At 42.6% G+C, this 21576-nt stretch overlaps 1 protein-coding gene across 2 annotated transcripts in view; it reads left to right on the top strand.

Moving 5' to 3' along the window:
• DMXL2 (Dmx like 2) overlaps nucleotides 1–21576 on the top strand; it is a 199409-nt gene that overhangs the window by 64648 nt on the left and 113185 nt on the right. For both annotated transcript variants that reach the window (XM_029575476.1, XM_029575477.1), the window contains exons 7-9: nucleotides 6416–6594; nucleotides 16008–16191; nucleotides 19539–19713. In XM_029575476.1, the coding sequence (XP_029431336.1) occupies nucleotides 6416–6594; nucleotides 16008–16191; nucleotides 19539–19713 (538 nt within the window). The remainder of the gene's footprint in view (nucleotides 1–6415; nucleotides 6595–16007; nucleotides 16192–19538; nucleotides 19714–21576) is intronic.

Genomic DNA, 21576 nt, shown 5'->3' with positions numbered 1-21576 from the left:
AAAGAGAAGCGAAGTGGAAGAAACACCTTATTGAGTCTGAAGTTTTAAACTGGGGAAAAAGAGACAACCTGCAGCAGGAGGGGAAGAGGTCACAGGGTTTTTTTCTTTATTTCTTTTGACTCTGTAGTTTCTCCATTTTATGAACCTCCCTCTTCCCCCTGTTCCAGCTCGCCCAGTCACTGCAGTGACCATGTTTGGACAGGGACCATGTGGCAGAACCCGATGCTCCTGTACTCTGAATCTGCCCACTAGGCATCGCCATTGTATGGTGACTGAGAAAACCCTTTCCCCAAGAGCCGTAAACCCTGGCCCCGCTGGCCTGAGGACTCTCTCCCACTCAGCCTTCAGGCTGGGCCCTTCGCTTTTTGATTTTGACTTGCAAATGTTTTGTGTATTTTGGTTTTGATTTTCTCCCTTCCTTGTTTGGCTGCTTATTTCTTCCATACCTCAGAAAGGGATTCGTTTTTGCGTGAACGGCTCTGGAACTGTGAGAAGACAGAGACTGCAGTGGGTTTTAATCGAGCCTCGTTGCGCGAGATTAAAGGCCCCGTGTCTCACGTTTTTGGGTTGGTTTTTTTTAATTCCTGTAATCTAAATAAAATTTCTCCATTTAAGGAAATTAGGATTGTGACCTGTCAACCTCAGTTGCAATGAAATATGTCCTGAGAGAGGCCTTCTAAACCTTTCTGTGCTGAGTCCTTCTGTTTCTAAGGGTTTGCAGCAGATGGTATTGTTCCGAGACCTTCGGCTAGAAGGCGTTTTCCTGCCTCCGCTTCAAACGGCAATTAGTTTCTTCTTGGCTTCTGCAGATGACTCATTTTAGTTTGACTGCCTTTGCCATGAATTTCAATACACTGAAACAGCCCCCAAGCCCTGCTTGCTAGATTTCCCTTCCAGAATCCTTTTCATACGGGAATCGTTTAAGAGGGCACTCTGCTGGTTGTCTGGTGCTGCAGACGGCACGGAATAGATTTTAGATAAGTTTATTTTTATTCCTCCATTTCTGTACAGAATGCAAGGAATACAGAAGATGTCGGAGGAGTAGCCCCAGTGGTTGAAGTAGCAGGCTGAGAACCAGGGAAGCCCAGGGTTCAAATCCTCCTGCCACAGCTCTTGGTGATCTTGGACGAGTCCACATCGCCTTCCGTTGCCGCAGTTACAAACTTACAGCCTCATTGATTAATGCTCTTTCCCTATTCTGTGTCTGTGGGCAAGAAAGCTTAGTAAATAAGCCCTCTGGGGATAGGGAAATACATTCAGGTACTGTAGGTAACTCGTCTTGAGCTATCTGTCAGTGGAAAAAGTGGGGGAGCTAAATGTAAAGAAATAAAATAAAACACAGACCACTTGATCCACCCAGTCTGCTGCTTACTGTATTTAAACCACTTTATAGTCATCTGGACACCCAAAGTGGACTACAGTAAAATTTAAATCCAAGAAATCGGACAATTAACAAACATTGACATGAAAGAAATCCATAACCTCAGACTCCTAACTAGTAAATTACTAAAGGTTAGAGCCATGTTTTTAATTTCATCCTACAAGATAATTAGGGTCCTTCCTAATGTCTGTTGGAGGTTTGATGCTGAGTTGAGTGGTGACTGTGGAAAATAGTCTGTCCCACCACCTCTCCCTTTAAAAGTGGGGAACAGCCAGCCTTGCAGCCTGGGAGGAACGAAGATCTCTTGTGGGCTCATACCAATGCATTTGGTCTTTCAAATACACTGTCCCGTTTCCTCTCGGCATCCTAAAAAAGGAGGGACAGAATTTTAAACTAGACTGTACAATTTATTGCTAGCCCATGCGTCTGAAGCAGCAGTGGCTGTGCAGATATTTTCCGTGCCCATCCCAAAACAGTCTGGCTGCCACGTTTGTGCTATCTGAATCCTGTTCAGAAACCTCTGCAAGTCCAACAAACTGCCCACTGAATAGCCTGAATAAGACAATACCTAACCCTGGACTATCAGCCTAAACGAATTGAAATCCACCATCGAGCAACGCCGACGACTTGGTGCAGTTTAAAATAGGCGCGCTTGCACTGTGTGCTGCACCTGTGATTCCAAGGACAATAACGAATCATATTCCACCCCCAAACACTTGATTTGGTCCACTGATGAGAAGAATCTTATTAACCCCAGTAACCATCACGTTCTTATCTAGGGCTGCATGCTTGAATGCTGCTACTATAACTTCTGGAAATTGATTTCAGGTGTCCGCCAGCATCTTAGTGAAAACCTGTTTTCTCGCATTCCTTTTGAGCTTCCCTCTGTTCAGCTTCATATGACAACCACGTGTCCTCGAGCTTACGCCAGGAAAAATGCTACCTTATGGCCCTTTACTGAAGCCTGCTAGATATTTGAATGTTTGTATCATATTTCCCCTTCCCCCTTTCTTCCAGAGAATGCGTCTTTACGACCTTCAATCTCTCTTTCTCTCTGTATGGCTCATGGTGCAGGCATTGCTTAATTTTATTGGCCCTTTGAATTGCTTGTACTTGGTCATTGTCATTTTATAGACGTGGCCACTGGAACTGAACGCAGTACTCAAGGTGGGGGTCTTTCCTCCGTCTCTCTGCTTATGCATCCAGGTATTCTGTTTCCCTGGCTCTCTTTCCTTTTTGGTGATGGCTAGTTCTTTCTTTGTCCCAAATGTATGATTTTTATTTATTTATTCATTTTTTAAATTAAAGTGCAGTTGTTATAAGTTTGACCTTTTTTCCAGTTTGGTTTTTTTTAAAGTCATTTCCCATCATATCTATTCTGTCTGGCATATTTACTCCGTTGCAAATTTTCATCGTATATGCAGACAGCCACCTTTTCCTCTCTAACCATTCCCCAATGTTGTTTCTAAAGGCATTGATGAAGAATGGACTTAGCACCCTGCTGGTCATGCTGTTTTGGAATATTCTTAATTCTTTCCCTTTCGACTCTAGTAGGATTACCACCTTTTTCTTTATTCCATACCTAACTGCTTTAGTAATCTTGGCTCCCTTAATTTGAGCCATTCCATTTTCTAATCTTTCCATTTTAAAGCCTTTCTTTCTTTTCTAGTTGAACAGTAGTTTTCATTTTAATTGGGATGTTATAATATATACAAGAGCCAAACAGTACTGTAAACAAAGGGCCCAATATTCAGCACCCCTTAGCCAGATAAATTTAGACTTATCCGACTAAGTGGTAGCATTTCAATATCCGGCCGTATTCAGTGGCTGCCACTTTAGCTGGAGGCTAAACAGTTAACCTTCTAATTGGTGGGTGGGATGGGAGCATTATGAGGATGAACTACTTAGCTGGATAGATGGCGATATTCAGACCTATCTGGCTAAGTTACATCAGCTGTTGAGCAGGTCTGAAGTAATCCGGCTACCTCAAATTTATCTGATTGTATCCAGTGGCATGTCCCTCCTACTGAATGTCCCTCCTAAGTTAGTCAGATATATTTATCTGCCTAACTTTCCTAGCCAGATAAGTTCTGAGTATGGACCGCTCTTTGTTTGGCTTTAGGATTAGCAGGCAAGGTTCAGTGAGGTTTGTTTGTTTTTAATTTTTTGTTTCGTTTCTTGGATTTTTTTTGTGTTTTGATTTTCGCAATAATTCTAGTGAATTTGAGATTGTGATTCACTCTCTGGGTCCAGTTTTGAAAATGTTTAAATCCGTAGGTGGATATTGACTTCCCTGCAAGAGGAGGGAGATCAATTATACAGGACAGACACTATGGGGCGGATTTTAAGAGCCCTGCTCGCCTAAATCCGCCCAAATCCGGGCGGATTTAGGCGAGCAGGGCCCTGCGCGCCGGTGAGCCTATTTTACATAGGCTCACCGGCGCGCGCAGACCCCGGGACCCGCGTAAGTCCCGGGGTTCTCCGAGGGGGGCGTGCCGGGAGCGTTTCGGGGGCGGACCCGGAGGTGTGGTTACGGCCCGGGGCGGCCCGGGGGCGTGGCCGCGCCCTCCGGACCCGCCCCAGGTCGCGTCCCGGCGCGCAGGAGGCCTGCTGACGCGCGGGAATTTACGCCTCCCTCCGGGAGGCGTAAATCCCCCGACAAAGGTAAAGGGGGGGCTTAGACAGGGCCGGGTGGGTGGGTTAGGTAGGGGAAGGGAGGGGAAGGTGAGGGGAGGGCAAAAGGAAGTTCCCTCCGAGGCCGCTCCGATTTCGGAGCAGCCTTGGAGGGAACGGGGGTAGGCTGCGCGGCTCGGCGCGCGCCGGCTATACAGAATTGATAGCCTTGCGCGCGCCGATCCAGGATTTTAGTGGATATGCGCGGCTCCGCGCGTATCTACTAAAATCCAGCGTACTTTTGCTTGCGCCTGATGCGCCAGCAAAAGTAGGCCTATTCGCATAGTTTGAAAATCTACCCCTATGGGGCGGATTTTAAGAGCCCTGCTCGCGTAAATCCGCCCGGATTTACGCGAGCAGGGCCCTGCGCGCCGGTGCGCCTATTTTACATAGGCCTACCGGCGCGCGCAGAGCCCCGGGACTCGCGTAAGTCCCGGGGTTCTCCGAGGGGGGCGTGTCGGGGGCGGTCCCGGTCGTCGCGGCGTTTTCGGGGCGTGTCGGCAGCGTTTTGGGGGCGGGTACGGAGGCGTGGCTACGGCCCGGGGCGGTCCGGGGGCGTGGCCGCGCCCTCCGTACCCGCCCCCAGGTCGCGGCCCGGCGCGCAAGAGGCCCGCTGGCGCGCAGGGATTAAGGTAAGGTGGGGGCTTAGACAGGGCCGGGTGGGTGGGATGGGAAGGTGAGGGGAGGGCAAAAGGAAGTTCCCTCCGAGGCCGCTCCGATTTCGGAGCGGCCTCTGAGGGAACGGGGGTAGGCTGCGCGGCTCGGCGCGCGCCGGCTATACAAAATCGATAGCCTTGCGCGCGCCGATCCAGGTTTTTAGCAGATACGCGCGGCTCCGCACGTATCTACTAAAATCCAGCGTACTTTTGTTTGCGCCTGGAGCGCAAACAAAAGTAGGCCTATTCGCGGAGTATGAAAATCCGCCCCTATGGCAACTATCTGAGATGGATCCTGCCTTATGTACTTGTCCGTACAACAGTAAAATGCATTCTTTAGTCCAGGATGAGCGTAGCCTATTTGTTTCAGTTCCCATCATGGAACGTTTATTGATGAACTGGGTGTACACTTTTTTGAAAGGATGTTTGTGTAGCTGCATGTAAAAGTTATAAAAAATATCATGATCTGATATTGCAGGGTAGACAGAGGAATAGCATAGGAAATCATTTTTCACAGAAAGGGTTTTGATTCCCTAGAGCAGCCAATGTTGGAGGTTTTGAGGGCAAAACTGGTACGGGGAATTCAAAAAGGCCTGGGTAGGAATCGGAGGACTCTTAGCAGTGAGAAAGTAAGGATGAATGTGTTCAAGTGTGGTCTGCAGTATTACTTTAGGAATAGAAAACAGCCAGAACAGAGAGCCCAAGTGGCCTTATTTGCTGTAGGATTTTTTGTTTCTGTGTTTTAAAGGCATGGTAGGGCAATGGAGACAACCAATGTACAGTCATGTGAGAGCAGTGCAATGCATAACTTCCTTCAGCAGAGATGTACTGCTCTGGAGTTTTGAAACCGCACGTGCTATCCAAGTAAGACTATTAAGGAGGAATGCATTTTGGAATTTTTCACTAAAAGGAAGTTATACACTGGTGCTACAGACTAGTTGCACTAAGAAAGGAATAGTTTTTATACATTTCTGAAGATATTAATATGATTGGATATTGAATATATATCTCATTAAAATATGCAAGCCACATGACCATATCACAGCTGTCCTACAAAATCTGCACTGGCTACCAGTCCTGTACAGAGCCAAATTCAAAACCCTGACACTGAACTACAAGGCTCTAAGAGCAAATGGACCTAGTCACCTCACAGGCTGTCCTTCTACAGGCCCTCCAGATCTGTAAGATCCTCAATTGGTGCCTCCATAACAACACAGACCATAAAAGGATGGATATTCATTGACAAACGTCCTCAGGAGCAACATCTGCCCTTTGGAACTCTCTCCCAGAAGAGCGAATGACTACTTTCACGTCAGAAAGCAAGTAAAAGCCTGGCTTTTCCACCAGGCCTTCACTGCCCAATCCCTTGACTATCTCCACCCTGGAAAGCAGTCTGAAACCTGCTACTCCACATGCATTAGAATGAACCTGGCTGCTTGGCACTATATATTAACTCCTGAACGTGCTGCTGCAACCTATTGTTTTGCTGAGATGTTAGGATGTTGGTCTTTGTAAGTTTAGTCCTATTATTTGATTTACACCTCTCCTGCAGATTCCAAGTAATGTACTGCGAGTAAATACAATACAAGCAATAACTTCACGTCATAACAGCAGAAAGATCAAACCTAAAAGTAACAATGTAATACACCAAAAACAATCATACAAGTAAAACATTTTATAAAGTAATATTTATTTCTCTGCACAGGATGACTGTCTGTTAAAGGTTTGGTATCCGCTTGCTAGCTGGAAGTCCGCTATTAAATCCCAAGAGGTCGAAGAGAAGAAAGGAAGCACAGCACCTATCCGTTTTTCTTTTGTATACTTGGCGCATCCTCGGGCTGTAACTGGCTTTTCCTGGCGGAACACCAGCAAGTATATGCCCAGGTCAGAGATACCTACTGGGTAGCTTCATTTTCCATGGTTTAATTACAAATTAGTGTCTTCTAACAGGTACTGAAATCTCCCATTATTGTTGCTGGCATTGGGATTATGCAAAATATGTTCCTGCTTTCTCTGCATTGCCATTTGTGACCTCAGGAGTCCCAATAACATGCATCTATAAACATTTGTCAACCTTAAAGGCTTTGTCTTCAGCCAGCTACTTCATTGATTTTCTTTTTATCCATTTTCTGTATTTACTATTACTATTAGTCATTTATATAACGCTACGGGACGTACACAACACTGTACAGATGGAGCTTGTAAGCTCCTGTTCCATGGAGCTTACAAGCTAGTCAAGACACACAATGGGAGATTTGGGGTAAAGTCGTCAAGATTTGTTGTGATTTGATTGAGAAGTCTCCACCCTTGGAGAGTCCATGATGTGGGCAGGGTGAAGTTACATAAGTGTTTCCTACTGTGTATGACTTAGGGCCTCATTTACTAAGCATTTTTCCCATAGGCACAGAATGGGAGAAAAGCCTTAGTAAATAAGGCCCTTAGTTTGATTTTTGCATGGCACTAGAGATGAATTGATTGGAGGACCAGAAGAGCCTAACATAAGGCATATAAGTACGGTGTGTGAGAGAAAGTCCCTGCCTTAAAAAGCTTTAATATGGGTGACAAAGGTGATGCATGAGAGATGACAGTCATAGGGTAATGTGCTTAATATTCATAATTGATCATTTATGCTTTTCAGTTTCTATAATTAGAGACTGCATTAGAGTTTGCCTCGTTATTTCCCCTTACCTCCCCTGCCGTTATTTTACTTTAAAAGAGGACCAACATAATATTGTAGAAAAGTACCGTAAATGTATTGGTATGAATCCTTCCTGGAAGCAGTTACTGTACAGCTGGTTGCTGCAAAATAATTCTAAAATAAATAAATTTCTATTTTTATGAAGGCTGGCACATGCCAGTTAAACATCCCCTTGGAGCCCAGCTAGCTGTCAGTCACAGCTGTACATGCTCTGGCTTCCGGCATGGAGCACCAGCTTCATCTTTCCTTGAATGGAAATAGATATGTGGGGGTGACAAAATGCACAAATTCAGCTACAGCAAGGGCCTTCTTCTTGTGTCCTCTTTGTTGGGAAAAATCATTGTGGGATTGTGATTTGTAAAGAGATGAACAAAACCCCCCCCCCAGCACTGGTCTATCTTTCTCCATACATGGTCAGGAATCTATATCTCAGTTCCCCTTCATGAGCCAAGAAAAGCCCTGTGTACTGCACGCAACATGCACTCCAAAAGTGAAGCCGAAGCAGGCGAATGAATTTTTTAAATCCCGTATGCAGCTTGCACTGGTTAGCATGCAGCCTCGGCAAAATTCAGGATTGCAGTAAACGTCACGAATGATTAGTCGAGCCACTTTCACAATAAGGCAAACTGAGAACTTTAGTAAGGTTTGAAAGGAATTTGATTTGAGAGTTGAAGTAAAGACATGGCTTTTCCGACAGGCCTACCCCGACTCTAACCAAACTTATTTTCTCCCCCAGATCCACCCGCCCGACTTTTCTCCACCCGTTCCCACACCTCCCAGCCCCCCCCTGCCTTTGTCACTTACTCCTACCCCCCCTCCGCCCGACCCATCCCCACCCCCTCTCCCCCCCCCCCCTAGCCATCCCTAGATCCTTGGGCCTCCTGGCCGTTATCATCTCCCCGAGTACACCTCTCTCTCTTTTGCACCTCCAGTTTTCCCCTTAAATATACCTTATCCTAGTGAATACCCTCCCTCCCTCCCTCCCCATACCCTGCCCCCTGCCTATCCTCCCCTACCGCTCCCTCCCCTTTCCTCCCCCCTTTATCATTGCTCCTTTGGTTCTCTTTGTATTCTGATTTTTGGTTCTGTTATTAATGTGTTATTGTTATATTGTTATATTGTTTCATTGTATTTCATTGTATTTCCCGCCTGAGTTCTTTGTAAACCGGCATGATGTGCTTCACGAATGTCGGTAAATAAAAGTTAATAAATAAATAAATAAATAAATAAAATAAACTGTGGAGAGGGAAGTTGTTTTGGGGCGGGGGTTGGCAGTTTCCTTCCGCTCCTGTGGCCTTCCGGCTCAGTTGGACCTGGGACTAGGATCCTGTGCTGTGAGCTTTCATTTTCAGCCTCCCTGAGGTTTTTCCCCTGTTTCATAACCCCATTTCACTTACCCGGGTCATTGCATCAACCGTCTTTGGCCAAGGGCCTTGCACCAAGGCTCCTTGCAATTATGAACTCTGAATCTGGCCGTTTAGGAGTCGCCCATTGCACGATGACTGGAACTTTCTCTCCCCCCCTCCCCCGGGTGCTGTGAACACCACATCAGCAGCATCCTCCAGCATAAGCTGGCCAGGGAGCAGAAGACTTGACCCTGGGATCCATGTCCTCCCTTGATTAACAAGGAAGCACCAATATTGTAGTTGTTACTTGTAACATACAAATGCATATTAAGGTTAAATACAAACCGCCTAATTTGGTCCCAGTATACAAGCTTAACTTACACACACAGTTTATTGTATTAAAATGTTACCATACTATGATGGCACATGATTAAGTTGTAATCTATACCACTCCTTTTATTATCGTGCCTTACTGTAAACCGTTGTGATGGTTATCTAACTTGACAGTATAGAAGAATTTTTAAATAAATAAATGTGGCAGGATGCAGCAACCAAGCCAACCCCTCAAAATTGTTTTTTTATTGTTTCTTTTTGGAGCGATATGATTATTTTAGCTGCTGCTGATTTTTTTTTTTTTTTTTTTTGGTTGATTTTTAAGCATCAGCATTGATGCCTTATCCTGGCCATGCTGATCAAAGCAAGCCTAATCCCGTATTGATTTTGGCAGCTAATTGGGGCCAAGCTTGACTTGTACTTAGATGGGGAAACTACTTCAGAAGATACAATGGTAGGCTGGGCATGGGATTATTGACCCCCATCCCATACAAGAACGTACAGCTATGGAAGAATGTTTTTCTGGTGGAAGCCTTTTCTACTATTTGAGGCCCAAAGAAGATTAGATAGATTTTTAACAAATAAGACAAAATACAACCAACATAACAAACATAATAAAATACAAATACATAAGTCAGCAAATACATTATATATATATATATATATATATATATATATATACTGTATACTCTAAAATAATTAATATAAAACATATACTCAGTTTAAATATCAGATCCCAATTGTCATATGAGCTAATCTGATCATAATATCATGACATTTTCTAACATTTTTTTCTTAAAACAAGTGCCACAATATAAAAACCAGTCACAAAAATAGTCAAACAAAAAAGTAGCAGATATTTATTTATTTATTTGGTGCTTTTCTATACTGGCATTCATGATACAATCATATCATGTCGGTTTACATGGAACGGGGGTACAATAACCTTAGATATTAACAAAGCAAAGAGAAGCAGAAGTTACAATAAAACAGGGGTGCTGGAACTGGGGGAAGAGGAAGAACAACGCATAAGTAACTCAACGGCAAGAAGAGCAATTATTTACATTGTGCTGAATGTACAGTAATGATTGCTATGTTGAATCAGTGAGTTTCAGGAAAGGCTTGTTTAAATAACCAAGTCTTAAGCCTTTTTCTAAAAGTCACCAGGCAGGGTTCTTGTCTGAACCCTGAAAAGGCCAGCATAAAAAGTCATGCTTTTATGTTTTTACAGAGTCAAATCTTGAATTAACCAAATTTATAAAGGCAGCTTATTCCAAGGGAAGCACAATCACAGATATATATACAAAGCATTTTCAGCAAAACAGTTTTTAGCAATGCACCCTGAAAGGATCTCAGACCCTATGTGGGACAGTAAGGAGTGATGCGACTACATAAATAACCCACTCCTTCGCCTTTCATACCAAACTGGAAATTTTAAATTGAATTCTAAATGCAATTGGTAGCCATGGCTGAGTCGCACGCTCTCCATTATTTTTGCCTGAAATAACACGAGCTGCAGAGTTTGGAAGGAGTTATAGGAAATGAGAATGTTTTTTAGCCAAACTAATCATAAGGTTCTTACCATAATCTATGAGGTCAGTATTCAGCGGGTTTGCTTGCAGTGGAAAAGTATTTTAGCCAAGTAAATCATTACCCAGCTAAAACTTACTGTGATTTAAAAAAAAAAAAAGTGGTGTGAAGGCATTTTGAGGTCAGGGCTTACATTTTAGCCAAGTAGCACTGATATGCAGCATCACCTGGCCAAGCTTTTAGTCTGGCAAATCTGGTTGTGGTAGGGAGCAGGTCTTACGTTTATTTGGGAAAACTTGCCTGGATATTATTAAACATAATTGGGTATATTCCGTGGGTCTTGTTTCCTGATGTGTACATCAGCTGAAGTGACACGGAGAGGTTTACCTCCAGCTCACCACTCCACTTATTATGGCGGAGTACTAGAGCCTGAGTTGTAGGTTATCCTGAGGAAAGACATGATAGGGCTTGTCTCACCGACAGAAGAGAAGCAAAACAGATCTGGCATGTTGCACGAATCTGGGTGTATCATTGATCAACCCTCGTCAAGAGTTCTTCCTAGATTTCTGACAAGACATTCCTGGCTCTGCAGTATCAGCTTATCTGTCCTTTGATTTGCATCCTTGACCTACCCAAAACATTTCGGTGGGGGGAGGGGGTGAGACTCATGTGCAAATGCAATAAATGACTTCCTAGTCACCCCCCAATCACTTTTAAACATGACAGCTTTGTTAGTGCTATTGGTGTCTCAGACCCCGGTGAAAAATGTAATTGAAGGTCACCTGCGTGTATAAAATATCGCATTCAAAGCCTCCTGTTGGTTGGCACCTAATGAAAGCAAGCGAAGGCTGAAAGGAAAGGGAGAAATGATTGACCCTTGCAGAATGGCACAGCTTCTAGGAAAAGATTTGGACCAGCAGTTTCCTCCTATCATTACAAGCGGACTTCTGTCCATAAGATAGGAATGAAACCAGTTAGCCTGTCCTGAGAGGTGGCAACCTGCCAAGGAATGAATGGCTGGGGAATAAGCAGCGGAGGGTAAGGGTGCGCAGCGGAGGGTAAGAGTGAAGACCTGTGCCACCCTGTGTGCTGCTGTTTTTAACAAGGGCTACATGAAAGGGTTCCTTAGAATTGCAGATCTGCCTCTGAATCCTAGGTAGGATTCTGCCTTTGTTTCTAGCGTCCTTTATTTGCTGGATTGCTTTGTACACTGTGCTTCTTTGCCTGCTTTTTCTGTCAAACATTTCCTTTCTATAGTGCTTTTTTTTGCTTCTTGCTCTTTTGAAACTGTAGCATCTGATATCTTATTTTCCCTATAACTAACGCTAGTGCACAGTGGCCCCGTTAACCCCGTGAAACGCTAGCCTCTGTAGGGCCCATTTCCAGAAACTGCAAAAGAAAGAGAGAAAAACGTTCAGGTAGCTGATTAAGTTGTGCTCTTATTCATGGCTTAATTTCCATTTTTAAACAGACAAATACAGTAATAAAAATGCACATGCTCTCTGGATGTGGCATTTGTAAAGGTTTAAGATGTAAAATTCACGTGGCTTGCACTCACTCCGATTCATATTTTTGAGCCTCCTTTCTTTGTTCCTTCAAAGCATGCAATCTGCTTAGCAGAAAAACATCAGCTCTGCTACCCTTCTCTTCCACAGCCCTTTTCACACTATTAATCCGTGTGCAGGGAGTGTGAAGGGAGAATATAAAATTGTTTAATATCAAAAGACTGCCGAAGTGGGGGGCGGTTAATGGATTTCCTTCTTCGGTTGCTTTCTGACCCTGCTAGGGTCCAGTTGTGTCATGATTCTAACTTTGTAGGATTAGAGTTGCCAAGATGTCGAGTACTATGCACCTATAGCAAGCAGATTAATGTCTAACATACATTAACATTCCAGATACACTGCACTAGATTATTTAAGCCTTGTTTGCAAGATATGATCATATAGCCTATTTAAAATACCATTTTACATGCATATATAAGCTTTTTGCAAACTACCCCAGGGATTATATGTATAAATTACATGTGGAAGCAATTTCACACGTATTTTTCCGTGTACTTGAAATAGGTATTCCTGGGGGGTGGAGTTAGGGCGAAGAAATCATTTATGCATACTTTTTTTTTTTTTTTTTTTTTAAAGTCTGAAGTGTGCGCATAGATATTTGCCTGAACGTTTACACACATTTACACCTGCTCCGCTGCCAGTATAATTGGGCACATGTATGCCGTGCAAGGATTTGCATGTGCCCACTAATTTTCAAAGTGGACGTAAGCATGTAAGTCAGCTTTGAAACTTTTTAACCAAAATCCGCATGTATTTTCTACATACTGTCTTGAACCCTGAGCGCTGTTATCAATCAAAGCTCTATATGCTTACAGTTATGTACATAGGGATGAATTTTCAAAATGTAATGCGGGTAAAAATCAGCATATGCACGCGTAAATAGCCTTTACTCGCCTATTCCGTATTTTACAAAAGTAAAAAATATGCTCATATTTTCACTTTCGTGCGCACACATATGTGCATAAAAAGAAGTGAGGTGGTCTAGGGATATCCTGGGGCAGGGTCAGCATTTACACACGTAAGTTGCTGTTTTAAGACGCGTGTAGATTTTCCAGCTTGCTCGTGTATTTTTAGATTTGCTAATTATCTAGTGTCAGTGATATTAAAGGTGTTTGTGTACTACTGGCTGGGTGGGAGCTCTGCGTGAACTGGGGGCATTCAGGCTGAAGAACCAGGAGGGTCTCGATGAACTGGTGGACTAATTAGTAAAACTGGTAATTTCCTTGATATACACGTTTTAAAATAGACTGACTTGCACGCATATAGCCTGATATATGCAAATAAATTCTACCTTATTTTCATGCATATTTTTTTTAAAATAGGAAAAATACATAGAAACATAGAAATGATGGCAGACTGGTCCATCCAGTCTGCCCAGCAAGTTTATAGTAGCATCAGCCGCACCATATAGGTCTCCACCCTTGATGTGTTCAATATTTTGAAATATGTGGTTTCAATGCATTGCATAGATTTGTGCATAAGCATACATACATGCAAATGTCTGGGGGTAGAGATACACATTTTATAAAAATGCGCATATATCATACACGCAGGTTATAAAATGCTAATATGCCTGCTCTCGGTCATATACGTATGTATAGCCCCCTGTGCGCTTTTGTTTGAAAAGTTATCCCCATAAAGTGTGTCCGCACATTTTGCACAGGTAATTTTTCCGAAGGGCCATTTCTGCCGGTAAAGTACTGTGTTATTCACAAAAGACCAACAAAAGAGAACACATTACACCTATCCTGCGGAACCTTCATTGGCTTCCAATCAAATTTAGAATTCTGTACAAAGTCTTAATGGTTATACACAAAGCCATGCACAGTCTCACTCCACTCGATCCTAAATATCCCACTTCGTCCCCACAAACCCTCCAAACTGGTTAGATCTGCTTACAGAGACATGCTCTACCCCCCGCCAAATCCTCTTTAAGGAAACGAGCTCTCTCCACAGCTGGCCCTCCACAATGGAACATTCTCCCGCCGGATCTCTGGCTAGAACGATGCCCGATAACCTTCAAAAAAAGACTCAAAACGTGGCTGTTCGGTCAAGCCTTTCCTTAATCCCAGATGACCCTTCCAGCCATCTATTCACTTTAACTTCCGGACCAGCTCTCATTGGTTTTGTTCCTTCCGATATCATATTCTAGCAAAGCAGCTTTTGTTCCCCTTTTAGGTATCATAGAAATGGGACATTGTGTGGTGTATTATTATAGTTTCTTGCTCTCTGGCAGAGCTTAGTATTTATTTGTACCTTTTGATCCCAGTTACCTGTATCCCTTGTTCGATGTAATGCATTCGTTTATGCTTTTCTCGTTTCGCTGTAAACCGATCTGATATGTATTTTTGCACATGATTGTTGGTATATAAAAGTTCCAAATAAATAAATAAGTCCCTTTGAAAATTACCTTAAAAATGGGAAAAGATTTCTTTAGTATATCTGTCCCATAGTATAAAGTTTTAGGCTGCAGACTGACAAACGGTGGCCGCTAATTTCTGAAGCAGTGTGAACGCCTGCCCCAAGCTGTGTCAGGGAGGATAACTTTCAAACAACTGCATGCAGCAGCATATACGTGCGTGGTTTTCCCATAGCGTTTTAAAATACGCATATCTCTACCTAGCAACATACGTGCACGTGTGTGCTTACATATGAATGCATTGACAGCGCATGCTTTTCCTAGCTATTTTTAAAAAACGGATGCAAAAATAGTGGGGCTTACTCGCGTAAACTAGTATATGTACCGGTTACTCCGTCAATTCCCCCAGGTCTTCTCCAGGTCATTGAGACCCTTCTCGTTCTTCAACCTGAATTCCCTTCACCCAGACCCCCCCCCCCCCCAACCTGGTCAATAGTACACAATAAACGCACTTAATATCACTTGCTCAAGATAATTAGAAGGTGTAAAATTATTGCAAGTAAGTTGGCAAATCTACATATGTAAATGACTTTTAAAATAGCAATTTAATGTGCAAATGTTGTCCCCGACCCGGAACGCCCCTAGACCACCCTCTTTATGTGTGTATGAAAGCAAAAATACATGTAAGTAAGTAGATGTTACTCCCGTCGATGTGAGAAGAATGGAGAACTTTCACAGAACCTGCCACATTCTATTCAGACTGTTTAGTAGTAAGGATCTGGTTTGTGCATTAGGAGAGGGAGACCTAAGGAACAAAATTTTCCTGGTTTGGTAAGCTCTTGGCACATCTTAAGTTGTTAAAATTGCCCTTGATGATTATATTTACTTTTGTAAAATCCATAAACATGAATAAATATAAAGCTGCACCTTTGGCAAAAACAAGTGCACATTGGCTGAGAGGAGTGTGAAGCTCGGCCAATGGCCTGATTTCACTTTTAAAAGAGGAGGGTCTATAATGTGAAGATCGGCTCTCCTGGCACATATACAATATAGGAAGCAAGGGCATGGAGAAAAAAGAGTTAACCCTTTTGCTGTGTAATTAATTTGGATGTAACATGAAATGATTCAGATGTATCTGAAATGAGCATCCAAAGGGTTAAAGTGCAGTAGTGAATAGTGAATCTTTTTTAAATATTATTATTATTTGGCTGTCATACTGTATCTGTATTTAGATAACCCACTGTAATTTAACATTCGCTAACAGTGTAATGTGAGCTTCAGCTGACGTTTTGCTCAGCCACTTCTATTAACACTGTTGAATTATTTAAAAAAAAAAAAAAAAAACCTTGATGCTAACATATTGATGTTTAAGCATAGTATCTAATATTTTTAAACCTTTTCTCTTGATTATGTTGTCCACAATGTAATCCTATGTAATGAAACCTTGCTATGATCTTTTATCTGTGCAGGGGCTCTGTGTGTAATGTTCTACTTACATCTTGCTTGGATGGCATCAGTCGGCTGTGGGCTGAGACCTTGTTGCCAGAAGATAGCCTTCTTGGTGGACACATCAATGAGACCAGTAGTCCAAGCATTAGCCGCAGCCTTCCTCATTCTGGAAAGGAAAAAGACAGGATCCAGTGTGCTCTGGAGGTAGGATTCATTTCACCATTAAGACTTTTAATGTAAGTGCATGTAGTTTATGGACTTGTCATGAGCAAGAACTCTATAAAAGAGAGAAAACAGTTTTGCTCTTTAAGAGCCACTTACGTAGCTACTGATAGCACTAATATAAAGCAGAACCTTTTGAGGATAAATTTCAAACAGTTCCGTTTGGCCCCAAGAGTGTGCGTCTATGGACATGCAAAGATCTACTGTTGCATTTTCTATCCTGCACATAGCTGGTCTGCGCAGATTAGAAAGTACCTGTATGTCCACGCCCCTACACATGCGTGTATGTTTCATTACGTACGAATATCAGCAGTGCATTGAAAGCATGTACTTCTGTCTATTTTATAAACATGCGCATGTATATTTGTTGTGCAAAAAAAAATAGAACTTGTTCACGCAAAACTCTGATTTCTACATGGAAGTCGGTATATTTTAAGAAATGCATGCATAATTGAAATCATCAGTTTGCCGATACCTCCACCAGTTCACCCAGTCTGTCTCCAGTTCATTGAGACTCTCCAAGTACTTCACCCTGAACGTCCTCCAGTTCACCCAGATCTCCCACCCACAATAGCAGACAACAAACGAGTGATATCAATTGCGATAGATAATTAGCTGGTGCAAAATTGCACAAATAAGTTGCCTAATGGATTCATGTATTTGGCATGGCACACATGGAGTGAAAAAGACGCCTTTTCATTACCTATTTTAAGTTTTTTAAGGCCTTTTAATGTGCAGTATTAGTGTCTATGGATATTTTTTTAGGAATTTTACTTGGTTATAATGAGATTTTAGAACCTAGTGTTTGTTTTAAATTTTAGCTATTTAAAATGTTATTTATTCAAAAATTGTATCTGGATTATATTTGTTGTTACTCACTTTCATGTATTGTAAACCGTTACGATAGTATGACCTAGTGACGGTATAGAAAACTTAATACATAAATAAATGTGAATCTCTTATCAAATAGCAACTTGCATGCGTTCCTCTTGGCCTCACCTTTTTGCGCAGGTAAATGTACGCAAGAAACCAAAGGCACGCATGTACTCTTGATGTTTATAAAATAGCATGTGCACGAGTACAAGCTACTTAAGTGCGTATATGATAATTTTGTGTGTGCAGCTCCTTTGAAAATTAACTGGTTTGGGTTTAACTTCTCCACGTTTAGAGCAATAGCTAGAAAACAAGCACACTCTTGTGGATTACATTTCCTTGCAAGAATTTTTAAGGCTTTTATTTGGTCTTTGTCTTATTATTTTATTCTTTCCCGTGTGTGTTTGTGTGTAATATATCTCTAGGCTTTGTTTTGTTTAGGTGGGGTTTTTTTTGTTTGTTTGTTTGGTTTTTTTTTAATGTTATAACAGTGTTTCAAAGCAGGTTTATACTCTTCCCTACCACAGCTGTAAATTGCTTTCTGAAGAGAAAATAATTTATTCAATAAGTGGTATTGCTTGCATAATATGCAAGGGAGATTTGCAGAGACCAAGACCAGTTAGTTCCCTCCCTGGCAATGCTGAAAGTCATTTTCAGCAATGCCTCGCATTGGGGGCTGTAGGGCAAAATGAAAGAATATTAGGGCTCTGTTTTAAGACGATGTGCGTTTAATGTTTTAACAACTGCAGTGGCTGTGTGCCAAGAGACCCAATTGCACTGTCCTAAAAGAAACTTTTTCAGCTTGTAAGAAAAGCTGGGACTGGGGATGCTGCTTAAGGGTGACGCCTGGTGGCCGGATTCGGGGCCCGTAAATACAGGGGACTTTTTACTGCGGTGACCAGACTTGGATATGTTGGGTGAGGGGTGCGGAATACAAAATAAGGGGAAAGGCCCAGGTAGTTGCTAACGAAGGCTCTTATCCTGGCACTAGTTCCACTTGAGCTGGAAATAGGAACGAGCAATCGGAAACCTTGCCAGGTAAAAAAAAAAAAAAATGCAATGTCTTTCCACTTTTAAAGAGAAGGTGATTTTTTTTTTTTTTTGTGACGTGCAAAAGTCCCATTCAGGTGCTCAGATGATGTTATATCAGTTGCGTCTGCTGATCCAACCTTTTGCATACGCCGTACCATGGAGGGGGGGAATGGATCTGCTTCCATGCCAGCTGAGCACTGAGTCTGTCTTCGCATATGCTGGTGCTGAATGCTTAATAAATGATTCCTAGATGAATAATTTATGGCTGCGTGCTGCAGTCGTGCTGTTTTGGGAATTAGACTTCACACTCATTATAACACCCTTTTTGGAAGGCTTCCATGGTTTCAGCGTCCTACAGATATGTTTTGCTGGGTGTTCCTCCCAGGCCTCCATGTTGAATGAAAAAACAGAAATCCTGTAGGGCTGTCTACAGGCCGGACCCTTCAGGTGCATGGCTCTGAGTTGTGAACATACAAATGTACCAATGAACAAACGAGTGTGAGTTTTTGAGGTGCTTAAATTTCCAAAAACGTTCATGTAAAATCAGAAAGCACTAATTTTGCTTGCAACAGAGAGATTTTTCTCCCATTCATAATTTTTATCATCCCATTTCTGTAATGCTAAGGGAAAGTATGGGCCAGATGAACTTAAAATATTTTTCCTATTTGTTTCTGTGGGGAAAATGCTTAGTACAGCTAGCGCTTAGGTTGATTTTACATATGAAAAGTGTTCATAAAATTGATACAAACATTCAGGCCGATTTAAAAAAAAAAAAAAAAAAACTGTGGGAGAGCTGGCGCTCCGAAGCGAGCGTCCGCTCTCCCGACGCGCGCCCAGACACCTCTCCTGTGTGCGCGATTCAGTATTTAAATCAAGGCCGGCGCTAATAAGGAGGCGCTAGGGACACTAGCGCGTCCCTAGCGCCTCCTTATTGGCGGAAGCGGTGGCTGTCAGCGGGTCTGACCACTGACGCTTAATTTTACCAGCGTCGGTTGTCAAACCTGCTGACAGCTTCAGGTTCAGAAAAAGGATGCCGGCAAAATTGAGCATCAGTTTTCCACCCCGCAGGCATATTTCTTTTTTTTTTAATTTTTGGGGCCTCCGACTTAATATCGCTATGCCCGGTGCTGCCTGAAATTAACGCCTGTATTGCGGGGTATAAGTATAAGGGGGGGGTAATAGCGTGGCCAAATGGGGGCTAATCAGTGCGCTGGGCCTGATTGGTTGTACATGACTTTATCCTTCCCAGAGGATCACTGCAAACAATTGAAAAAGGGATTCTGGGAACCTGAATATTTTAGAAGGAAAAGGGAGGTTTGTTTTTATCTCTACTAAGAGGACTAAACTTTCTTTCTCCATCCCTGCTCCATCTTTCTGTCTTTTTTTTTTTTTTTTTATGTACCCATTTATAAAAACAAATGAAGTCTCTTCACCATTTGAAGCATCTGAAAAAAGGACGGCGGAGATCTTCAGTTCTTGCTGCACACACTGATCTGTTGCCAAGTCAGCTGAGCACCCAGGAGGCCCAGCATCACATCTCCCACCATGCAAACTCACTGTGTCACTTTCACATAGCCGCCAGCATCAACCCCAATACAGGTCAAACCTTTTCTTGCTTCTTTGTTTCTTAGGAGCTCATTGGTAGCCAAACATTTGTGTGATGCTTGTGTAATTGCTTTTGTTGAATCCTTGCCACATCGCAAAGTGGAGCTGTTCCCATGATTTGTGATGTAGGGATATGCATTCATTTGAAACAGCACAGACAATGTCAACAGCATTGTCTGTCATTTCATTTCCTGTTTTTTTTTTGTTTTGTTTTTTTTTTTTGTATCATTTTTTGAGCGACTATTTACAAACAGTGGGCATAGGGACCCCACAACAAATGACACAACCCCAGGGCTCTACAAAGACCCCTCTGTTCCACCCCTACCACCCATGGAGGCAGTCATTTCCCCTGGAAAATTAATATTTTTAAAAAATAAAACCCAGATCATAGGCCCTGCCCCCAGCACTTCCCATTTGCTAAAAAAAAAAAATTAAAAAAATCCCCCCTGGGAGAAGGCCCCCCCTTCACAGCTCACCCTGCTGACATTCTCCCCCCTCGCACAATCACTAGATTTTGCCTGGTGATCTAGTGGGGACCCAGAAAGGACCCTCTCTGCTCCTGGATCTCGTGGTCGCCATTTTTCAAAAGGTTGCTGGCAGCCTGTTGCTCATATTATGTGCCATTGGGTAGCCCTATCACATGATAGGAGCAAAGGACAGTCAATGCCGTTTTGAAAAATGGCTGCCGCCGAGTCCAGGAGCAGAAAGGTTCCTCCCGGGCCCCCATTAGATCACCAGATACAATTTTGATGAGTTTGAGAGGTGCCGAGGGAGTGTTGGCTTCTGGAGGGGGAATATTTTTCAACAAAAGGGAAGGGCTAAGAGGTGGGAGCAGGGCCTGTGACTGTGGTTTATTTTAAAAGGTATTAGGTTTTCAGGGTAAATGGCCACCTTTAAGGGTGGGATGGGGTTTCTTGAAGACCCCTGGAATCTGAGATTCATGTTTTTTTACCTTTTTGGTTTCAGCAAATAGTGCCTGCTATTTTTTTAAAATAGTGCGCACTATTTGCAAATAGCACTATTTTCTGAAACGAAAACCAAAATGGAAAAAAGACCCATATGAAATGACATAATAAACGAAACAAAAATGTATGCTCTGCACACCCCTGCTGTGATGGCATCGCACTTAGTGAAAGTTTGGAGGACAGGGCTCACACATGGCCTGCCCTGGACTGAAATTTTAGCAGCATAGTGCAGGGAAACTTAAATCAGCCAGTAAGGTTGCCTTATTGCAGTTGACTCGTACATAAAAGTAACCTCTGTCCTATATCGTGATCTCGACTCATTCAATTGTAAAGTGTCACTTGCAAGCACAGAGAAGAGGCAATAAAATCTGCAAAAAAAAAAAAAAGCCAAACCACTGTATTCCTCCTCTTTCTCCAGTGCATCTCCTCTGCCTCTCCCCTCTAAGTAAAATAAATACACTTTGAAAATGATCAACCTTGATTGCCTAAGGTATAGAAAACCATGAAAATATATTACACAGATTCAGCAGCAGCCCCAAACACTGTTAAGACTCAAAACATTTGAAACATAAGGTTAAGGGGGAAAAAAAGCAGAGATTTAAAAACAGGTCTTTCAATTAAAAAAAAAAATTGCTTATACTTTTTGGTCTGTAGCATTTGGGGAGAGATTGCTGACATTGAGATTGCTTACAACTATAGTAATCCCATGTTTGTCAGTAGTTTCTTATTCAGGGTACAGTAACTTTTGTGTTAAATGTTATTAGCTGTTAGTATTTTTCATGCGGTGTATGTAATTCATGTAAAGCAGACAGTGTGACCTAGTATGCCCCTTATGGCATTTGCTGCATCGAAGCTGCATGGGTAAGGTGATGAATTTTAAATTCTGTAGTTA

This window comes from Rhinatrema bivittatum, chromosome 13, assembly GCF_901001135.1.
Source record: "Rhinatrema bivittatum chromosome 13, aRhiBiv1.1, whole genome shotgun sequence".
Lineage (NCBI taxonomy): Eukaryota > Metazoa > Chordata > Amphibia > Gymnophiona > Rhinatrematidae > Rhinatrema > Rhinatrema bivittatum.
The sequence above is the reverse complement of the archived record's forward strand: the minus strand, read 5'-3'. Positions and strand labels throughout refer to the sequence as shown.